The sequence below is a fragment of the Stegostoma tigrinum genome, chromosome 8 (assembly GCF_030684315.1).
Source record: "Stegostoma tigrinum isolate sSteTig4 chromosome 8, sSteTig4.hap1, whole genome shotgun sequence".
Lineage (NCBI taxonomy): Eukaryota > Metazoa > Chordata > Chondrichthyes > Orectolobiformes > Stegostomatidae > Stegostoma > Stegostoma tigrinum.
In genome coordinates, this window is record NC_081361.1 from 40,166,957 (window position 1) to 40,184,067 (window position 17,111).

The 17,111-nt window shown below is 37.4% G+C and overlaps 1 protein-coding gene across 5 annotated transcripts in view; it reads left to right on the forward strand.

The window, feature by feature from the left end:
- Window positions 1–17,111, forward strand: part of LOC125456223 (UDP-N-acetylglucosamine transporter-like) — a 48,862-nt gene that overhangs the window by 26,734 nt on the left and 5,017 nt on the right. For all 5 annotated transcript variants that reach the window (XM_048539145.2, XM_048539144.2, XM_048539141.2 and 2 more), the window contains exons 6-8: window positions 6,234–6,405; window positions 11,517–11,635; window positions 15,900–16,033. In XM_048539145.2, the coding sequence (XP_048395102.1) occupies window positions 6,234–6,405; window positions 11,517–11,635; window positions 15,900–16,033 (425 nt within the window). The remainder of the gene's footprint in view (window positions 1–6,233; window positions 6,406–11,516; window positions 11,636–15,899; window positions 16,034–17,111) is intronic.

The window sequence follows — 17,111 nt, forward strand, 5'->3', positions numbered from 1 at the left end:
AAACCAGCGCAGCCTGTCCCTGCCTCCCTAACCTGTTCTCTTTCTCACCTATCTTCTCCCCCCCCCCCCCCCACCTCAAGCTGCACCTCCATTTCCTACCTACTAATTTCACACCCACCCTCCCCCTCCCGACCTGTCCATACTCCCCGGACTGACCTATTCCCTCCCTACCTATACTCCCCTCTCCACCTATCTTCTGCTCTATCCATCTTCGATCCGCCTCCCCTTCTCTCCCTATTTATTTCAGAACCCTCTTCCCCATCCCCCTTTTCTGATGAAGGGTCCAGGCCCGAACAGTCAGCTTTTGTGCTCCTAAGATGCTGCTTTGCCTGCTGTGTTCATCCAGCTCCACACTTTGTTATCAGAGGAGCAGGAAAGCTGATGTTTTGGGTCGCGTCCCTTCTTCAGAAATGGGTGAAGGGAAGGGGGCTCTGAAATAAATAGATTCCCATTCTCACCAAATTTTAATCAAAGTGGAGGATGCATATCGAGCTGTGAAGTTGTTAAAATCATTCCAGTGATGGATTAATTTTAACAACATTTGGCAGCCCCAGGATGGAAGCGTTAGCTTGGGAGCAAGATATTTCATTGAAATGCAACTGGAAGACTTATTGAAGTGGGGTATAAAGAGATAAACCTGAATCCTTTGAGCACAAACTCTTAAGGTTAAGAGGAAGGTCAGAGAATACACGGAAAGAAGTGAGATAAAAAGCAGGGATGGAGTCCAAAGGAAGGGTAGAAAGTTTCCAGAGGGGTATTGCTACCTGCAAGAATGACACATTGTTGATTAACATGTGGTGTTTGTGGAGGAGGAAATGAAGCAATATATACTGCTACTTTATCTACTTCCTTTCACTTCAATTTCTAATGATGTCTGAAAAACTGCTTAGTTTCCAAAATTCTTGCAGAGTTATAAAAAGATAATTAAACGTTTGTGGATTAATTTAAATTGTAAAATTATCCAGCACAGAAGGGAGACATTCTTCATGTTCTGTCTGTATCAACTATTTAGTTGTCTCCATATTCCTGTGGATTATTTCTCTTCAGATGATTCCACCATCTTGTCCAGTATTACATTTCAGATGTGTGAAAAAGCGCTCTCATTAATTATTTTGCAAATTATTTTAAAACAGACATCTGATTACAGTACTACTGGCCAACGGAACTGATTTCTCTCAACGTGCATTGTTAAAACTCCTCAATTTTCGATACTTGTAGGTCTTTCTCTTCTATCTCTCCTCATAAGCTGATACTAGTCATCCTTGGTAAAGCTTCTCTCTACACTCTTCAGGGCCTCATCACCTTTCTTGGTTTGGTGCCCAGGAGAGTTCGCAATGCTGTGGCTGAGGCCAAACAAGCAGTAATCTGTGAAAATTTTCACTGACTCTTTCAGAAAGCCATTACCTTTGTCGGTTTTCCCTGCTGCTTTCAAGGATTAACGAATATGTATCACTAGTTCATCTGTTCTTGTATTTTAGTTATGCTGTCACTTCATGTTGTTTCTCTTAAAGTTCGTGACTTCAGAATTTACCTCTATTAAATTGAATCTGCTACGTCACTTCACTGGTCTGAATTGTCCTGAATTTTGCTGCTTGCTGTTTACTGTGTTGTAAAATTTGTATCCATAGCAAAATTTGAAATACTACCAAGTATTTCAAAACCCAAGTTCAAGTCAATTATGAATAACATCGAAAACAGTCAAAAAATCTATTCATCACTTGTGTGCCTGTTCTGTTGAATAATTTTGCATCGTTTAATACCCCCGTGCTTCTGTTTTCTGAATATGTATTTTCTTTGATCCAGGTTTTCAAAGGCATTTTGAGGAAATATTTACAACATGCACTGTATTAACTAAAGTTGATAAAAGCTTTTTTTTTGTTTTTGGAAATGGCTGTACAGTTAATCCCTTCCAATTTATTTTTGCTGTTTTGTCACTTCTAATGAATTTAATGACAAAACAGTAGTCTTGACTGACTTTTCAGCTTTCAGAGTAAACTGGAGAATACTGTAGGCACTCATTCTCTACCACACTATGTTAAAGACAAGCTGTTAGTTGTGCACTTTGTCCCAGATGTATTAGATATGAATTTGTAAGTTTCAGATTATAAGAGGTCCCGTACTGCAGTTAACGTATATATTTGCTGTCAACATTATAGAGTTGGAGAAAGACTGATTTACGACACATTTTAATAGGGAATTTGTCTGCGGTCAGTGTGCATCTTAATATAAACCTCGGACTCAATTAACTTGTGATACCAATATGTTGTACAAAATGAACTCTAATTGCAAAGGTGTGGAGTAAATTAAGCAGCCGTCCAACCCTAAGATATTCATGTGTCTCTAATTCTGGCCTCTTGTACATCCTGATGTAATTAATTCACCATTTGGTGCCAGTGACTTTTTGCTGCCTACGTTCTAAGCTCTGGAATTTCCTGATCAGACCCCTCTGGCCTCATTAAAAATATCACCAATTTCAACTTTTGTTTTTAAGTATTAGTCCATTTAAAAAAAAAATTCTGTACTTTCATAAAGCCTTTCAAATCCTTAAGATCTCACAAATGACTTCGCAGTTAATGAAGTACTTTTGAAGTTCAGTCATAACAGTAAAGCCTTTATGATCCAGTATGCTTAGGGAATGGATGGTGCCAGTTAATCAAAACGTTTACTGATGGAGTACAGTGCAATACTTTGTAGCATGAACTTTCAAAGAATAAAGTATAAAATGATATGCAGGTATGTAGGAAGTAAGGAACAGTTTTCTTTAAAACTTCTAAGCTCCAGTACATTAAAATTAAAACTTAAGTAGAAAATAATGCAGTACATAGCCAATCTTACAACTGTCCCTGAAGATGTAAAAGGCATAGGAAATTGCTCAAATGTATACTACCTTTTTCTAGCTCCTATTGGCTCTGGATGCAAAACATTTCTGTGCTTTCTCTCCAAAGATGCTGCCAGACCTGAGTTTCTCCAGCAATTTGTTTTTGTTTCCAATTTCCAGCATCCACAGTTCTTTGTTACATTAAAACCTGGACAATATTGGGTTTGAACTGACAAGTGGCAAGAAACATTAAGCCTACACAAGTCACAGGCAATGACCATCTCCAGCAAGAGACAATCTAACCATTTGCCCCTTGATGGCACCACCGTCATCAAATTCCCTAGTATCAAATCCTGAGGATAACTGTTAACCAGGAATTGAACTGGACCAGCCATGTGCAGCCAGAAGAGCATGTCATTGGATAGGAACCCTGCACTGAGTAACTTAACTCGTGACTCCCTAACACCTTTCTATCACGTTCAAAATGCAAGTTAGTAGTATGATTGAATATTCTGTATTTGCCTGGATGAGTACACCTCCAACTACTTGAAGCTTGACACCATCCAGATCAAAGTAGCCAGTTTGATTCACACCACATTCATAAACATTCACTTCCTCTTGCAATGACACTCTGGTAAGTGTGTACAATCTCCATATGCACTGTAGCAAATCGCCAGGGCTGCTTAGATAGCCCCTTCCAAACCCACAACCACTGCCATCTCGAAGGACAGGGGCACCAGACATATGAAGACACCACCACCTGGAAGTTCACCTCCAAGCCACTCTCCATGCTCACTTGGATGTTGCTGTACCTTCAGTGTCATTGGGTCAAAAGCCCAGAACTCTCCATAAAGATATTGTAGGTCTACCTACAGAAAATGGACTGCAGTGGTTCAGAGGTAGCTCAGCACTGCCACCTTAAGTGCAACAGACGATGTATAATAATACCAATGCCTGTATCAAATGAATGAATAAAAGAAAAGGAGAACATTAGCCACAATATACTTTCAAATAATGTATTCATTATAGGTTCGTACATTTAAATTCTTCTTCATCTTTAGAAGAGTGTTCTGTAAATGTAATGCTTGGTCACAGTTTTCTTCAAGCCCTCCCCAACATTGCACATGTTACTGAATTCCAACAGCAGGCCTGTTTTAAAAACTAACAATTTTCATGCCACAAATCAGTGGAAAATTTTGGTGTTTTCATGCTGATGGACTCACTAATGAACTCAGTTTTGTATGCCATTTCACATCTTTAATTTCATATTCAGTATGTACATGGCTCTTAACTGTCTTCTGAAATGGCTGAGAGAGCTAAATGAACTCTTAAGTTGGAGTAGGCAAATCTGCCCCTCAAGTCTGCTCCACTATTTATTATAATTGTGCCTGATTTCATTGCATCTCAACTCCACTTTCCTGCCTGCTGTCCTGTAACCCTTCACCTGTTACTAACTAAAAATCTCTCTCCTCCTTAAATCTCCATACTGACCCAGTGTCCATCATCATGGGTAGTGAATTCCACATATTCACAATGCTTTGTTAGAGTCAAACAGATTAGGAGAAATTATTTCTATGACCCTAAGTCTGACACTCCTTTTCTAAAAGTATGACCTTTCATTTCTAGATTGCTGTGCATGGAACATCCTTTCCATGTGTACTTTGTCAGATCTCTTTAGCATGTTATAATTCAAGAGGATCTTCACTCATTCTTCTCATCACCAGAAAGTATAACAAGTCTGTTCATGGACAATGAATGTCAATCTTGCCAGTAAGCCCCACATCCCATATGAGAATAAAGGATTACATCCTGGCCCCCATAGGTTGAATTAATGAGGTAACGTCAGGAGACAGGAAATTGGGAAGAATATTACAGGTCACGAACTTGGATTCATCAGGATAAGCTTGATTGACTAACACTGAATGGCCTCACTATCTTCAAGCTTGTTTTTGTAAATTGGTATTCCACTATGAGTTTAAAAGCATTATGAAACTATCCTTGAAACATTTCACTGTCAATCCATTAGTTTGCAAGGCTTGGCAAACTGCAAATTATACATGACTGTAAAATCTATAAATAACAGAGGATGCTTAAATTTTCCAAATGCTGAAAGTTTCATGTGAGCCAGCAGCATTTGTAAACATGAGCACTGTAATTTTATCTTTTATTAAAATTAGTAGAACCAGATTCACTTGCACCTGCCAGGTAGTTTTCTGGCAAACGCAGCCAACATACACCTGTTTCACATGCATTATAAATTTGATCAAGGGATAAATTGTGTTCACAAATTAACTTAAACTTTTCTCGGTATTTTTCTGTAGCAACATGAGCGACTGATTTTTTTAAATTAATTGGATGCATCCAGCTTTCCAATACTATGACTATAAGTTTAAAATGCAAAAACTACCCATCAAAAATACACACAATTTAATTGATTTCTTATCCTAATTATTCATTTTCTTTTTTGTCTTTTCAATGAGAATTGAGCTAGGGATATGCACTGAATATTTTTACAAAAAATATTTGTATTAAAAAACCTGCTGTAACTTGGGTGCATGTAGAGTACAACATGACATCAATAGCTTATTTGATTCAGACCTAGCAAAAAAATTGCAACAGTTGTTCTTTTTGACCCTTGATGATTGATATTGTCAATGAGCCAACTTTATATTCTTTAATCAAAAGCCTCCAATTCTCACCCTTTTAATACATGTACAGATGCTGATTTTCTGCTTGATGTCAACACAGTTCTATTGTGCTTCCATTGGGTGCCATAATGGTGAGATGGGGTTTATGATTGATACAATGGAAACATTAGAAATTACAACAGCAGTTACAAACAAGAAGAACTACAGTGTCTTTGCCAGAAGCTTGCCTAATCTTAAAGCTCTGCAAAATATCTGGTTCTGATTGACAGAGTAACAATTCATACTATGGAAATATCAGAAATTCCAGTTTGTAGAGTGCCAGATTACACAAAGTTCACTGTAATTTTTAGGCAAATGTGACAGCTGCTTTTGAAAACAGCAACAACCTAGAAACAGCACGAGTCTAAATGACTATTCGGTTTGTTTTTGATAGTGTTTCGTTCTGGGATAGAAGTTAGCCATGGCACCGTGTGAACTCCCTGTCCTCCTTCAAAAGCTTCTACAGCCTTCCAACAGTAGACCTTTGATAATATTTCAAAAAGCTAGCACCTTCAATGATGCAGCATTGTATAAAGGTTTTGGCCTAGAATACACCCTTAGATTATACACGAGGCCTGAATCCACAACCTTCTGACTGAGATGAGAATGCTATCATTGGAACAGAGTTGACATCTCTTCATTTTTCTATAGTAATATACATTGTAAGTAATGCATTTTATTATACTTGTTTTCCACATGCTAAATTAAAATTATCTAATTTGTTTTAGTGGCCGACGGACACAATGGAAGAGGTAAAGCAGGAGCTCTCTGCGGGTTCTCAGTTTGTGGGTTTGATAGCTGTGCTCAGTGCTTGTTTATCCAGTGGATTTGCAGGAGTTTATTTTGAGAAAATCCTAAAGGGGACAAAACAGTCAGTTTGGATTAGAAACATTCAATTGGGTGAGTAAAGTATGACCAAATCTGAATATTTCTATTTTGACCTATGATTGCACTCCTGAAATGCAACTCAGATGTACGATACCAATAATATAAAGGTAAACATTTATGTATCAAAATGGTTATTTGTAATTAACTTGCATATGTTTACCAGGGACCAATTGTAATGCTCCTAGCCAAATATTGCCCTAGGTCTCTGTTCACTCTTAACTCGAGCCACTTGGTTCTTTTTGAGGCCAGTTTTTATGTCAACAATTTTTTCAATTACTTGCATCTGTGGAACAACAACACCCTGATGTGCTGGCAGTGATCAAGACAGTAACTATGAATCCAGCATGACTAAATAGATCTTGGGCAGAGTTGTCTCATTTTCCCAAAACTCTCACTCCGATATGTTTCTTTTTAACGTGTGGTGTTGTAGCACCGGACGGTATCTGGAAAAGATTGTGATGACTCAGTTTTGTTTTTAGCAAGACAAGAATATAGAAATGAGAGATGATTGCAATTAAGCTGATAAAGAAATCAGTTTAAACACTGTTAGATGTGAAGAAATCGATATGCTGTACTTGAAGTAGTGCTTTTGATAATTATGATATTGAATCAAACAAACGGAGGTAGAGCTCTTATAAAAATAACAACATAACACCATATCAAATGGATAGTGTAACTTTTAGGAAGCACCTACCAAAGTGCATGCATATCTTTTGAAGATGGTGGGATGAATTTAGGTACTATTTAAGAAAATTTTAAAAGTGAGGTAGAGCATTAAGCACAAATTGAGGTAAACCCTTGTAAATCATTGGTTAGTCCGCAGTTGGACAATTTTGTCTAATTCGGGCACTAAAATTTAGGAAAGATGTCAAGGTCTGAGATTTGCAGAAGATACCTACTATAACAAAACCCTGGATAAGGGACATCAATAGATGGAGAGACCAAAAACATGATGTTGCCCTCCTTCAAGGGGAGAAGATTAATATGAGATTTGAGAGATATATTCATGATCTTGAATGATTCAGATATAATAAATAAAGAAAAACTATTTCTAGTGGCAGAGGGATCCAGGGCCATGAGCAACATGGGATGGGAAGAATTAATCAGTGAAGTTTTATGATCTGAATTACAGTATATGGAAGGATTCAACAGAAATCTTTGAAAGGAAACCGGTTACATATTTAATAATGAGATGTGTAGCTTCTCAAAAATGTTAGGACAGGCAATAGGCTCATTCTGTGCTATATCATTCTATGATTCTATAATAATACCTATACTTATTTAATCCTATTTACACTTGGTTAATCTTGTTAGTTCAGTAAAGGTAGAATAAATAGGCCAGAGATAAAGTAAATTCATATTTCAGGCAGGTTAAAGATAGTGGGTTTAAAAGTTACATAATTAATTCTAGTTGAACAGCACAAGCCAAAGCTAATATTAGACATATGCTACAGAATTCGGGGTCGGAATTTGGGATAGAATGAGGTTTCAGTGCTTGTTTTTGTACCAGGGATGAATATTCGAAACACAAGATTCATTTTGAAGTCAAGTAACGGTTAAAGGAACTTACCTGCAGACAACACCCCAAAACAAATGGCAACTTTGCTGTAGAACATCGCACATTGCAATTGAGTTCAAATTTATGAAAGTAAAATGAAATAGGGGAAATGCTGGGAATCTGAAAAAAACCAAACAAAATGGTAGAAATAGCAGATCAGGCAAGATTTGTAGATAGAGAAAAACCAGAGTTAATAGGTCATCCAACCTGAAATATTATCAGAACTGAAAAAAGTAGAAATGTAGGAGGTTTTAAACTATTGGAAGACCAGGTGTTGAAGATTGAACAACAAAAGGAGGGAAGCTCTGCAATAGAGTGCAGGGCAGAATAACAAAATATTTAATGATGTAACAACAAAAGAGAGTGGTAGTGGGTGCAGTACAGATGCAAAAGTTGTATCTGAATTAATGCATGAATGACGACTTAGCAAAAATTTCAGCCCTACCAAAAGAAATCCTTATGGGAAAAGATCACACACACGCACATGCGTGAAGGCAGAGTTTATTATTATTGAACTCCATGTTGTGTCCAGACGCTGTAATATATAATGTCAAAAGAAATGGCGCTGTTCTTTGAACTTCCAAAGCAAATCACTAGACTGTGATGTTGAAGATGGAATGAATGTTAACCAGGAGATTAGGGAAGACTGTCTCCTGCTCTTCTTCAAGACAGTGACCTGGATCTTTTATGCCCAGCTGGCAGGGTGGATGGGATCTTGGTTTAATATCTTACCTGAAAGACAGCACTTCCAGCTGTGTAGCACTCCCTCAAACCTGCACATGACTCTTTTGATTTCCATGTTTAAATCCTGAAATGGAATTTGATCTTATGACTTAAGGAGAGTGCAGACAACTGAGCCACAGCTGCCACCTGAATAGGAATAAGGAGGGAAGATTGCTATAGCACGAACCTATTCAATGAAATATAATTGACCCCTTTGCAGAGTAATGAGGAAGACCTACATGGACATGCCTTAGTTGTCGGAAATAATATGACGCTAATTTGAGTCCAAGAATATATAAAGTCTCACAACACCAGTTTATAGTCCAACAGGTTTATTTGAAATCTCAAGCTTTCCGAGAGCTGCTCCTTCGGCAGGTAGAGTGGAAGGAAGTGCTCAGGCACAAAAGTTATAGGCGGAGAGATAATTGCAGGTAATCAAGAATGTGAAAAGATGGTGGGAATGGAGTGTCGACTGGCTGAATAACTAGTCTTTGTGGGTGATCAAAATGTCAATGGTACGAGTAAAGTCTCAACAGCTGAATAGCAAGTGTAGGGAAGACCTATGATCTGATTATTCAAGGCAGAAAGAGAATTACAAAAAATCAAAAATAGTGTGGTGCTAGAGACAAACCAAATGGCTAGAACAGGATTATGGGTATAAGCGTTGCAAGATGAGGGTCTAACAAAAGTAACATGTAATCCAAAACTAATTAAGTTAGTAAGATAACTACACGTTACCAAGGTGATGGTGTCAAAACGGAATGGTAAAGAAGATTTTACAAACGCAACAATGTGGTGAGGTTACATGTCGCGTGCCATGAACCCAAGATCATGGCTAAGGCTGTCCTCAGGGGTACCATCAGTTTCTCCTCAGCACTTCTGCGTCAATATGTCTCGAAGGTTGCCTTGGAGGATATCCATAGATTGGACGCTGAATGTTCTTGACCACTGAAGTGTTCCCTGACTGGGAGGGATCTCTCCTGCCTGCAATTGTTGCGCATGGTCTTGCTGATACACCATGGCTCGGGACATCCTTTCCTACAGCATATGCAGCCTTCACCATGTCACTGATGATGACAAACATCTCACCAAGGCCAACCCTACACCTTCCTTCAAACAGCTGCCTAACCTCAAACAGACCACTTTGCAGCAAACTACCCAGCCTTCAGGAAAACAGTGACCACAACACTGCACAATCCTGCTGTGACAACCTCTGCAAGACATACCAAATCGTTGACATGGATACTTCCATCGCATGTGGGAATATCACCCACCACATACACAGTAGGTACTCGTACTCAGCCAATGTTGTCTACCTCATATGCTGCAGGAAAGGATATAATTCCAGCCACTTGGTTTGTCTCTATTACCATCTTATTTTTGATTTTTTTAAAATAATTATCCCTCTGGCTTAATTAATTGGATCATAGGCAATGTCTTCATTTGCTATTCAGCTGTTGATGCTTTAATCACACTGTTTGATATTTTTTATCACTTGCAAAAACTTGTTATTCAGCCTGTCGACACTCTTCTCACATCACTTGTACTATCTTTTGATACACTTTCATCTGATGAAGAAGTAGCTCTCTGAAAGCTTGTGATTTCACAGAAACCTATGGACTGTGCCCTGGTGTTGAATGATTTCTGACTGTCCACCCTAGTCTGGCACTGGCACCTCAATATCATGAATATAAATAGTGGCTGTATGGCCTCACAACAAATTTAACACTTCCAAAATGATCAAGCAGCATGGTCGCTCAGTGGTTAGTGCTGCTGCTGCCTCACAATGGCAGATACCTTGGGCGACTGTCTGTGTGGAGATGGCACATTCTCATGTGTCTGTGTGGGTTTCCTCCCACAGTCCAGAGATGTGCAGGTTTGGTGGATTGACCATGCTATATTGCCCATAGTGTCCGGGCATGTGTGGATTAGCTATGAGAAAAGAGGGTAATGGGGATCGGGTAGGGGGTGAGTCTGGGTGGGATGCTCCTTGAGGGATGGTTGTGGATTCAATGGGCCAAATGGCCTGCTTCCATGCTGTAGGAATTCTATGATCTAACTTTTACATTGAATACTTTCAAAATATGATACGTCAAATAGGTTTAAGACACTTCTGGATGTGTGTGCTGCAGATTCATCCACTAAAAAACAAATGTGTTTGTCTTTCCTGCCAACCTGTTATACATGCTTGGAATATAAAATTTGACAGTTTGTCATAGTTATTTTTAAGCTGGGTGTGTCAGTGGAGTGAGCCACAGGCCTTCTAAAAGAAAGTAATTAAAATTTGCTCGAGAGTGTCAAGATTTTGCTTCAATAACCTTAGATGCACCCATTCTGCTTTGACATCATCTTGTCAGATTATGTAATCTCTGCTTAAATAATAGAATAAGTAAGAAAATATTTTGATTGCGGTGCTGTTGTAGTATTTAAATCTTAAAGCCTGTATGCATTTTTAAATGCTTGTCGTGTGTAGACCAAGTGCTTTATGATTTTTGTCTTTATAAACCTTCCGGAAGTGAAAGCAATGTAACTACCTTGTATTCAATGCCACAAATAATTTAAAGATCTTAAGGAATCACTGGTCTCCTAATATATAAGTTTCATCTTTTGAGTAAGATTTTGAATGTGACCATTCAGCTGTAACTGATGTTTCAAGTGTTCCATTCATATACAAGATATAAGGATGATTGTGATTGACACTGACACTGAATTAATGCAAACAATTCAGAAAAAATACAAGAAAAATGAAACTATACTTCCCTATTATAATTCAATAAAAATATTAGATGCATGAAATACCTAAAAGGAATATCATAATGGGTTGATATTTTCTTATCTTTAGGTTTGTTCGGAAGTATATTTGGAATCATGGGTGTATACGTATATGATGGGCAACGAGTAAAAGAACATGGAGTCTTCCAGGGGTACAACAAATTCACTTGGATTGTTGTCACTCTACAGGTTTGAATTTAATCTTAATGCAGGTATTGTTGAAAATGACATATTTTTGAAGCTTTTTATCTTGCACTCGATAGGACAGTTCGTACGGCTATCAAAGTAAAGGGAAAACAACATGCTGTAGAAGAAGACAGACAATTCATTGAATTCTGTTTGGTAGAGATGTTGTCACGAGAATTCACCAGTTAGATAGTGACTGACCGCTAACTGCGAGGTTTATTCGAATTGAAATCGAGCAAGTTGACTTTGGTCAAAGTATTTCTTTTGAGGAATGAAACAAAGAGTGATTGGCATTTATTTTGTTGAGTTGAAATAGATACAGTGTGTACATATTCTTTCTGTCTTAAAAGTCAGGGCCCTGTCCACTATTACGTAGTTCCCAGTATATGCAGGTGCATCACACTCTTAAACCAACTTTCTAACCAATCTGTCCTGTCCCCTCCTACACACGTAAATGTTGTTTTCCCTTTATGGCGGTATTCTTGCAAACTATCCTGATGAGTAGACAATGAAAAACTTGGACAAAATATGTTTTTTTTCAACAATACTCAAGTTCTGTACACCCAAACAATAACAAAATGCAGATGTTCAAATATCAAAACCTAAGGGGAGATTTTAATTAAAATTAAATAAAAGTCCCCCAACTCTGAGGTTCCTCAGTGGACCTGAAGATGGAAAAATGTGCAGGGACTAGTACCAAGTTGAAGCTTCCAAATGTTGCTTTGGATTTGTTTTAGTGGGGAAAAAAAATTTAATATATTGCAGCTGTCCTTTTTGAGTAATTTTTTAAACATTTCCAATTAGAGAGAAACTGAAGTCATGTAAATATTTTTGCACCCATCTAGTGTTCTGCCACTAAAATAGAATAATCTCTTTGAAAGAACTAAAAGGAGAAAATAAACAACTTATTTGTTAACTGGGGCCAGTAGAAACTGAAAAGGGATTTGTAAATTAGTTATGATCTCAGCTAATGTTATTATTGGACAAAGCAGATCCCAGACTGAAGTATAAGTTAACAATGCTACAGAGTTTGCTTTAACAATAAAACAGAAGTTTATTAACAAAAGAGATGAAGGTAAAATTAATTGAATCAAATTTATCTACGTATACGTTCAAAGATTTCAAAGCTACACAGTAAAATGTATTATCCCATTAATCATTAAAAAAAACTTTATAAATTGAAACAAAAGATGTGTTTGTGCAGTACCTAAAATCTCACCTTGTATAACACCTAAAAGCATCACTTTAACAGTACTCACACCAGAGCCCTTGTCTCTAATACGTCAATAGATTTAATTCACTTGTGACTTTGATCTATAGACTGGAGCTGTAAATATCATCTTCTTGGATCAATTATATACCTGTGCTTAAACATATGCAATTTTAAGTAACTTTAGGATTTTATCCCAACACTTCTGGTCTGGAACAATCTTTTTATATAATCTAGCTTCTGTGTATCCTTCACTACTACTTAGTAGCGCTGTTGAGTATAAGACTCTTCATCAAAGGTCTTTGCAGGACTGCTCCAAAACTCTACTGGAAAGAAAATCTCTCTAAGGTACAAGCTATTAAGTTATTTTTCAAAAAAAACTTTCTTAACCTTATCAACTGGAGTTTATTTATCTTGTTCAGTTGTAAAAACTGTACCAATGTGTACAAAACCAATTAATTCTGCAGTAGGTCTCAAAAACAATTTAAAATGAAATCACTATGGCTACAGAAATATTTATAAGTTAGTACACAGAAAACCCATGTTACGAACTCAAAGGTCAAATTTCCAATGGTATGAAAAATTGTATACAAACCACACAGCCTGCATCACCCAGTATGTCACTATTATAGTTTAAATACAGTTAATAGAATGAATCATCATACATCTGAGGGAAAACAGCCAAGAGCAGTGTTTGAGAACCTCATGAGGTTCAGACAAAGTTCTTCCTTAAACTTCTAATCTTTTCTGTTCTCTCTCTTAATTTATTTATTCTCTTTCTATGTTACTTCTGTCAGCAGTTTTATTGGAAAAAAAGTTATAATGCATTGAGTTTGGAAGCTGTTTGTTACCTCTCGATGCTTTTTACTCAATTTGCTATCTCAATAAATTATCTTTACTGTATGTCATCTGACTATGTTGCCATGATATGCCAACTCATACATGGTCTCCTGTGACAGTGAAAGATAGAGGATCTCTTGCTGCATTTGGTAATGACTAATATTCTCCCATTTAATTTTTCAGCACTGAATGAGGCTTTTAGTCTACCTCACTTAATGTAGAAACTGTTCATTTATTCTTTACTTCAACTATGAACCCTAACATGAACTCACTTGAAAATTATCATTGATTTTTGTTTCTGGTTATCCCAACAAACCTTTTGTATTTGAAAACAAAATTATTCCCCACCCCCCCACCTTACTCTCTTTGGTTTGAACTAATATGCTGGCCAATGGACACAGTTTCTATCTTCCCTACCAAGTCAAAACTCCTTGGTGAGTTTTGTGGGGAGGCTTCAGTGTTGCGTCCATTTAGACATCAAAATGAGGGCCACGATGAAGGCATATGTTGAGCAGGAAATGTACTGCCTACCAGATTGGGCTGAAAACATGAGGCATCCATTATCCAAGATAACAGGGAACACTTACTCTGACCATCCCTTCAATTTAAATTAAACTAAGCAAAGTACTCACCACAAACACCAGCAGTCTCGGCCCTGAGATCCCCAATGTCTGATCTTCAGGACCTCCCCACGCAAATGTCATCAGCAATCCAAATGTACCATTTCACTCACTTGATGCAGTCTACTCCCGCAGCACCATCAATGAAGAATTCCTTTCTAGACAGCCCCGGTTTACTGCTTCAGAGATAGTAGGAACTGCAGATGCTGGAGGATCTGAGATAACAAGGTGTGGAGCTGGATGAACACACAGCAGGCCGAGCAGCTCACCTGCTATGTTCATCCAGCTCTACACCTTGTTTTCCCTGTTTACTGCTGTGCCTACATAAATGTACTGTAACAGTTCAAGAATGCATTTCACAACCTTCTTGAGGCAATTTGGGGTGAGTTTCAAACAGTAGCCTTGCCAATGATACTCACCTTCAAGAATGAAGTTTTTAAAAAGTCTCATGTCCAATATCTGGGGCTTCTTGGATATTACCATTGGTGGGCAGGAATAGAACACTCTCTGGCGAGTGCCCATAAGCATTTAAGAGTGCTATACTGTTCACTGATGCTGAGTTTGTGTTCTATCAAGATCATGTTAACACCAGATTTTATGGACACAGAGCTGAAGTGGGAATGCCTGCATTCAGCCAAGTGTCACACCATAAGAGTCCAAGTAAAGCTGAAATCAATGGGGATCAGAATCTAGAATCATGCCTTGTATAATGGAAGGTGATAATGATTGTTAGAGACTAAATCACATCAACCAAGGGTATCACTGCAGGTGATCCTCAGCAAAATGACCTTTTCCCAGCTAGCTTCGACTACTTCATTATTGATCTCCCTCCATAATATTCAAACTTTTGAGAACAAATAGATTGGCAAGGCACATTTTGTCAGTTAATTAGCTGAAATTATGAATTGAGAACAATGGCATGTGCTTAATCATCTTAGAAGGCCAACATTTATTATCTATCCTCCATTGTCCTAAAAGGAAGCAACACAACTGAATGACATGATAAGCTACTTCTCCCAACAGTCAAGAGTCAAACCATTGTGTAGGACTGGAGTCACATGCAAACTAGTCTCTTTGGTATTAATTTCATCCTACATTAAAAGACAATGCAAGTCAATTTTCCACAAATGCTGCCTGAAGAATTAATAATGAGTTATTAGTAGTTATAGTGCCAAATATGCTCCTCCAGAAACAAGCTTGTTTCCTAACTACTTATAATAGCATTAATTATGTGGAGTGGCAATCGAGATTTGCTGCACTTCGGTGTTTTGAACTCTACTTGCTGTAATCCGACCGTGAAAAATGATCAATGGCTCAAATGACAAAAGTGTCTTCTCTGGTTATGGGACTGGTCTGGATGGAAAATCATTGAGTTCTGCCAAGACACTGTACAAATTTTAAAACTGGAAGAAAAATTATTTGCCATAATCATGAAGTCCCTTAGAGTAAACTGTGGTGCTTTAGTAGATTTTTTTATTTGATGTTGATAGTGTTATCTGTCTGTGTTGAGTCTAAAAAACCCTTTGTTATTAACTTTTCTCATTAAAAATGATTACTATAAATATACAATTTTTTAATGCTGTTTTTCTTTCACCAGGCTCTTGGTGGTCTGGTAATTGCAGCAGTCATCAAATATGCAGATAACATCTTGAAAGGTTTTGCCACATCATTATCTATTATCCTTTCAACATTGATCTCTTACTTCTGGCTGCAAGATTTTGTGCCCACTAGGTATGGAGCAATGGATGCTTTGTTCTCCTGGTTCCTCTGTTATTTTCATCTCTTAACTTTGTTTATTTTCATTGATACATTATTTTAGTTACAATTACCTATATAAAGTTGAAGATAATGTTCTGCACTAGATGTTTGAAATTCTTTATTTTAAAGTCAACTTATTCTTTTTGTAAACTTTAACAATGCCTTTAATAAGCCCATCCTATTGTTCCTAAAATGTATTGGATTATATTATATATTACTGAAATTTCCCTAAATTATGTCACTAAAGTCAGGTTGTAAAGGTTATGCCTGTTCTAAAGGCATTGTTATCCTATGGACTGTTGTCTAATACAGTTGGATGAGACAGAGACCAGATTCATCTCAATCAAAATCGGATATAAAACTGTCTGGATTTCAGTGTTAAGAATGTTTTCTAAAAATAATTTAGTTGTAATGAGGAAAGGCAACTTTTATCCTGTGTTAATGTAATTCATTCAGACCCAAGTTTCAAGAAAGATAAAGCAGTGATCAGTCACTTTCATGGACAGTTATATTTGAATGTCTAACTTAAAATCCTCTACCTGCCTAAACTACGTTGATTTTGACTAGTTCAATTCTCAAAGTGGCTGTGGGACCCTTACATTGATTGCCTACATACTGTAAATGCAGTGATATTTTTCAGGGACAAATGGTGTACAAGGGAGAGATGGTTTAGATCAATGGTGTGTTGAAGATTAATGATGCTATTATTAAACACAGTTTTTCATGCTGGATGATCGAAATGTGCATTCTAAAGATATTGCCTTCACCAAAATCTGAGATTTAAAATATGATGCAGTTCAGCCCCACTGAATTGTTTAGATCTTTTGGATACTTAGCACATTTAATTCAGTGTGTGAAAGTAATAAATATAGGATCGAGGAACAAACAAAGAAATATTCACTTTACGTAGTTGTCTTATAGTGCTGAGACAGAAAATAAATCCGATATAGTGGGTCAATTTTTAAACTAGGAAACCTCATACTTGACTGCAGTAAAGCCAAATGAAATAAGGTTAGGGTTCACAGTTTGGACACATTGTTAGATTATGCTC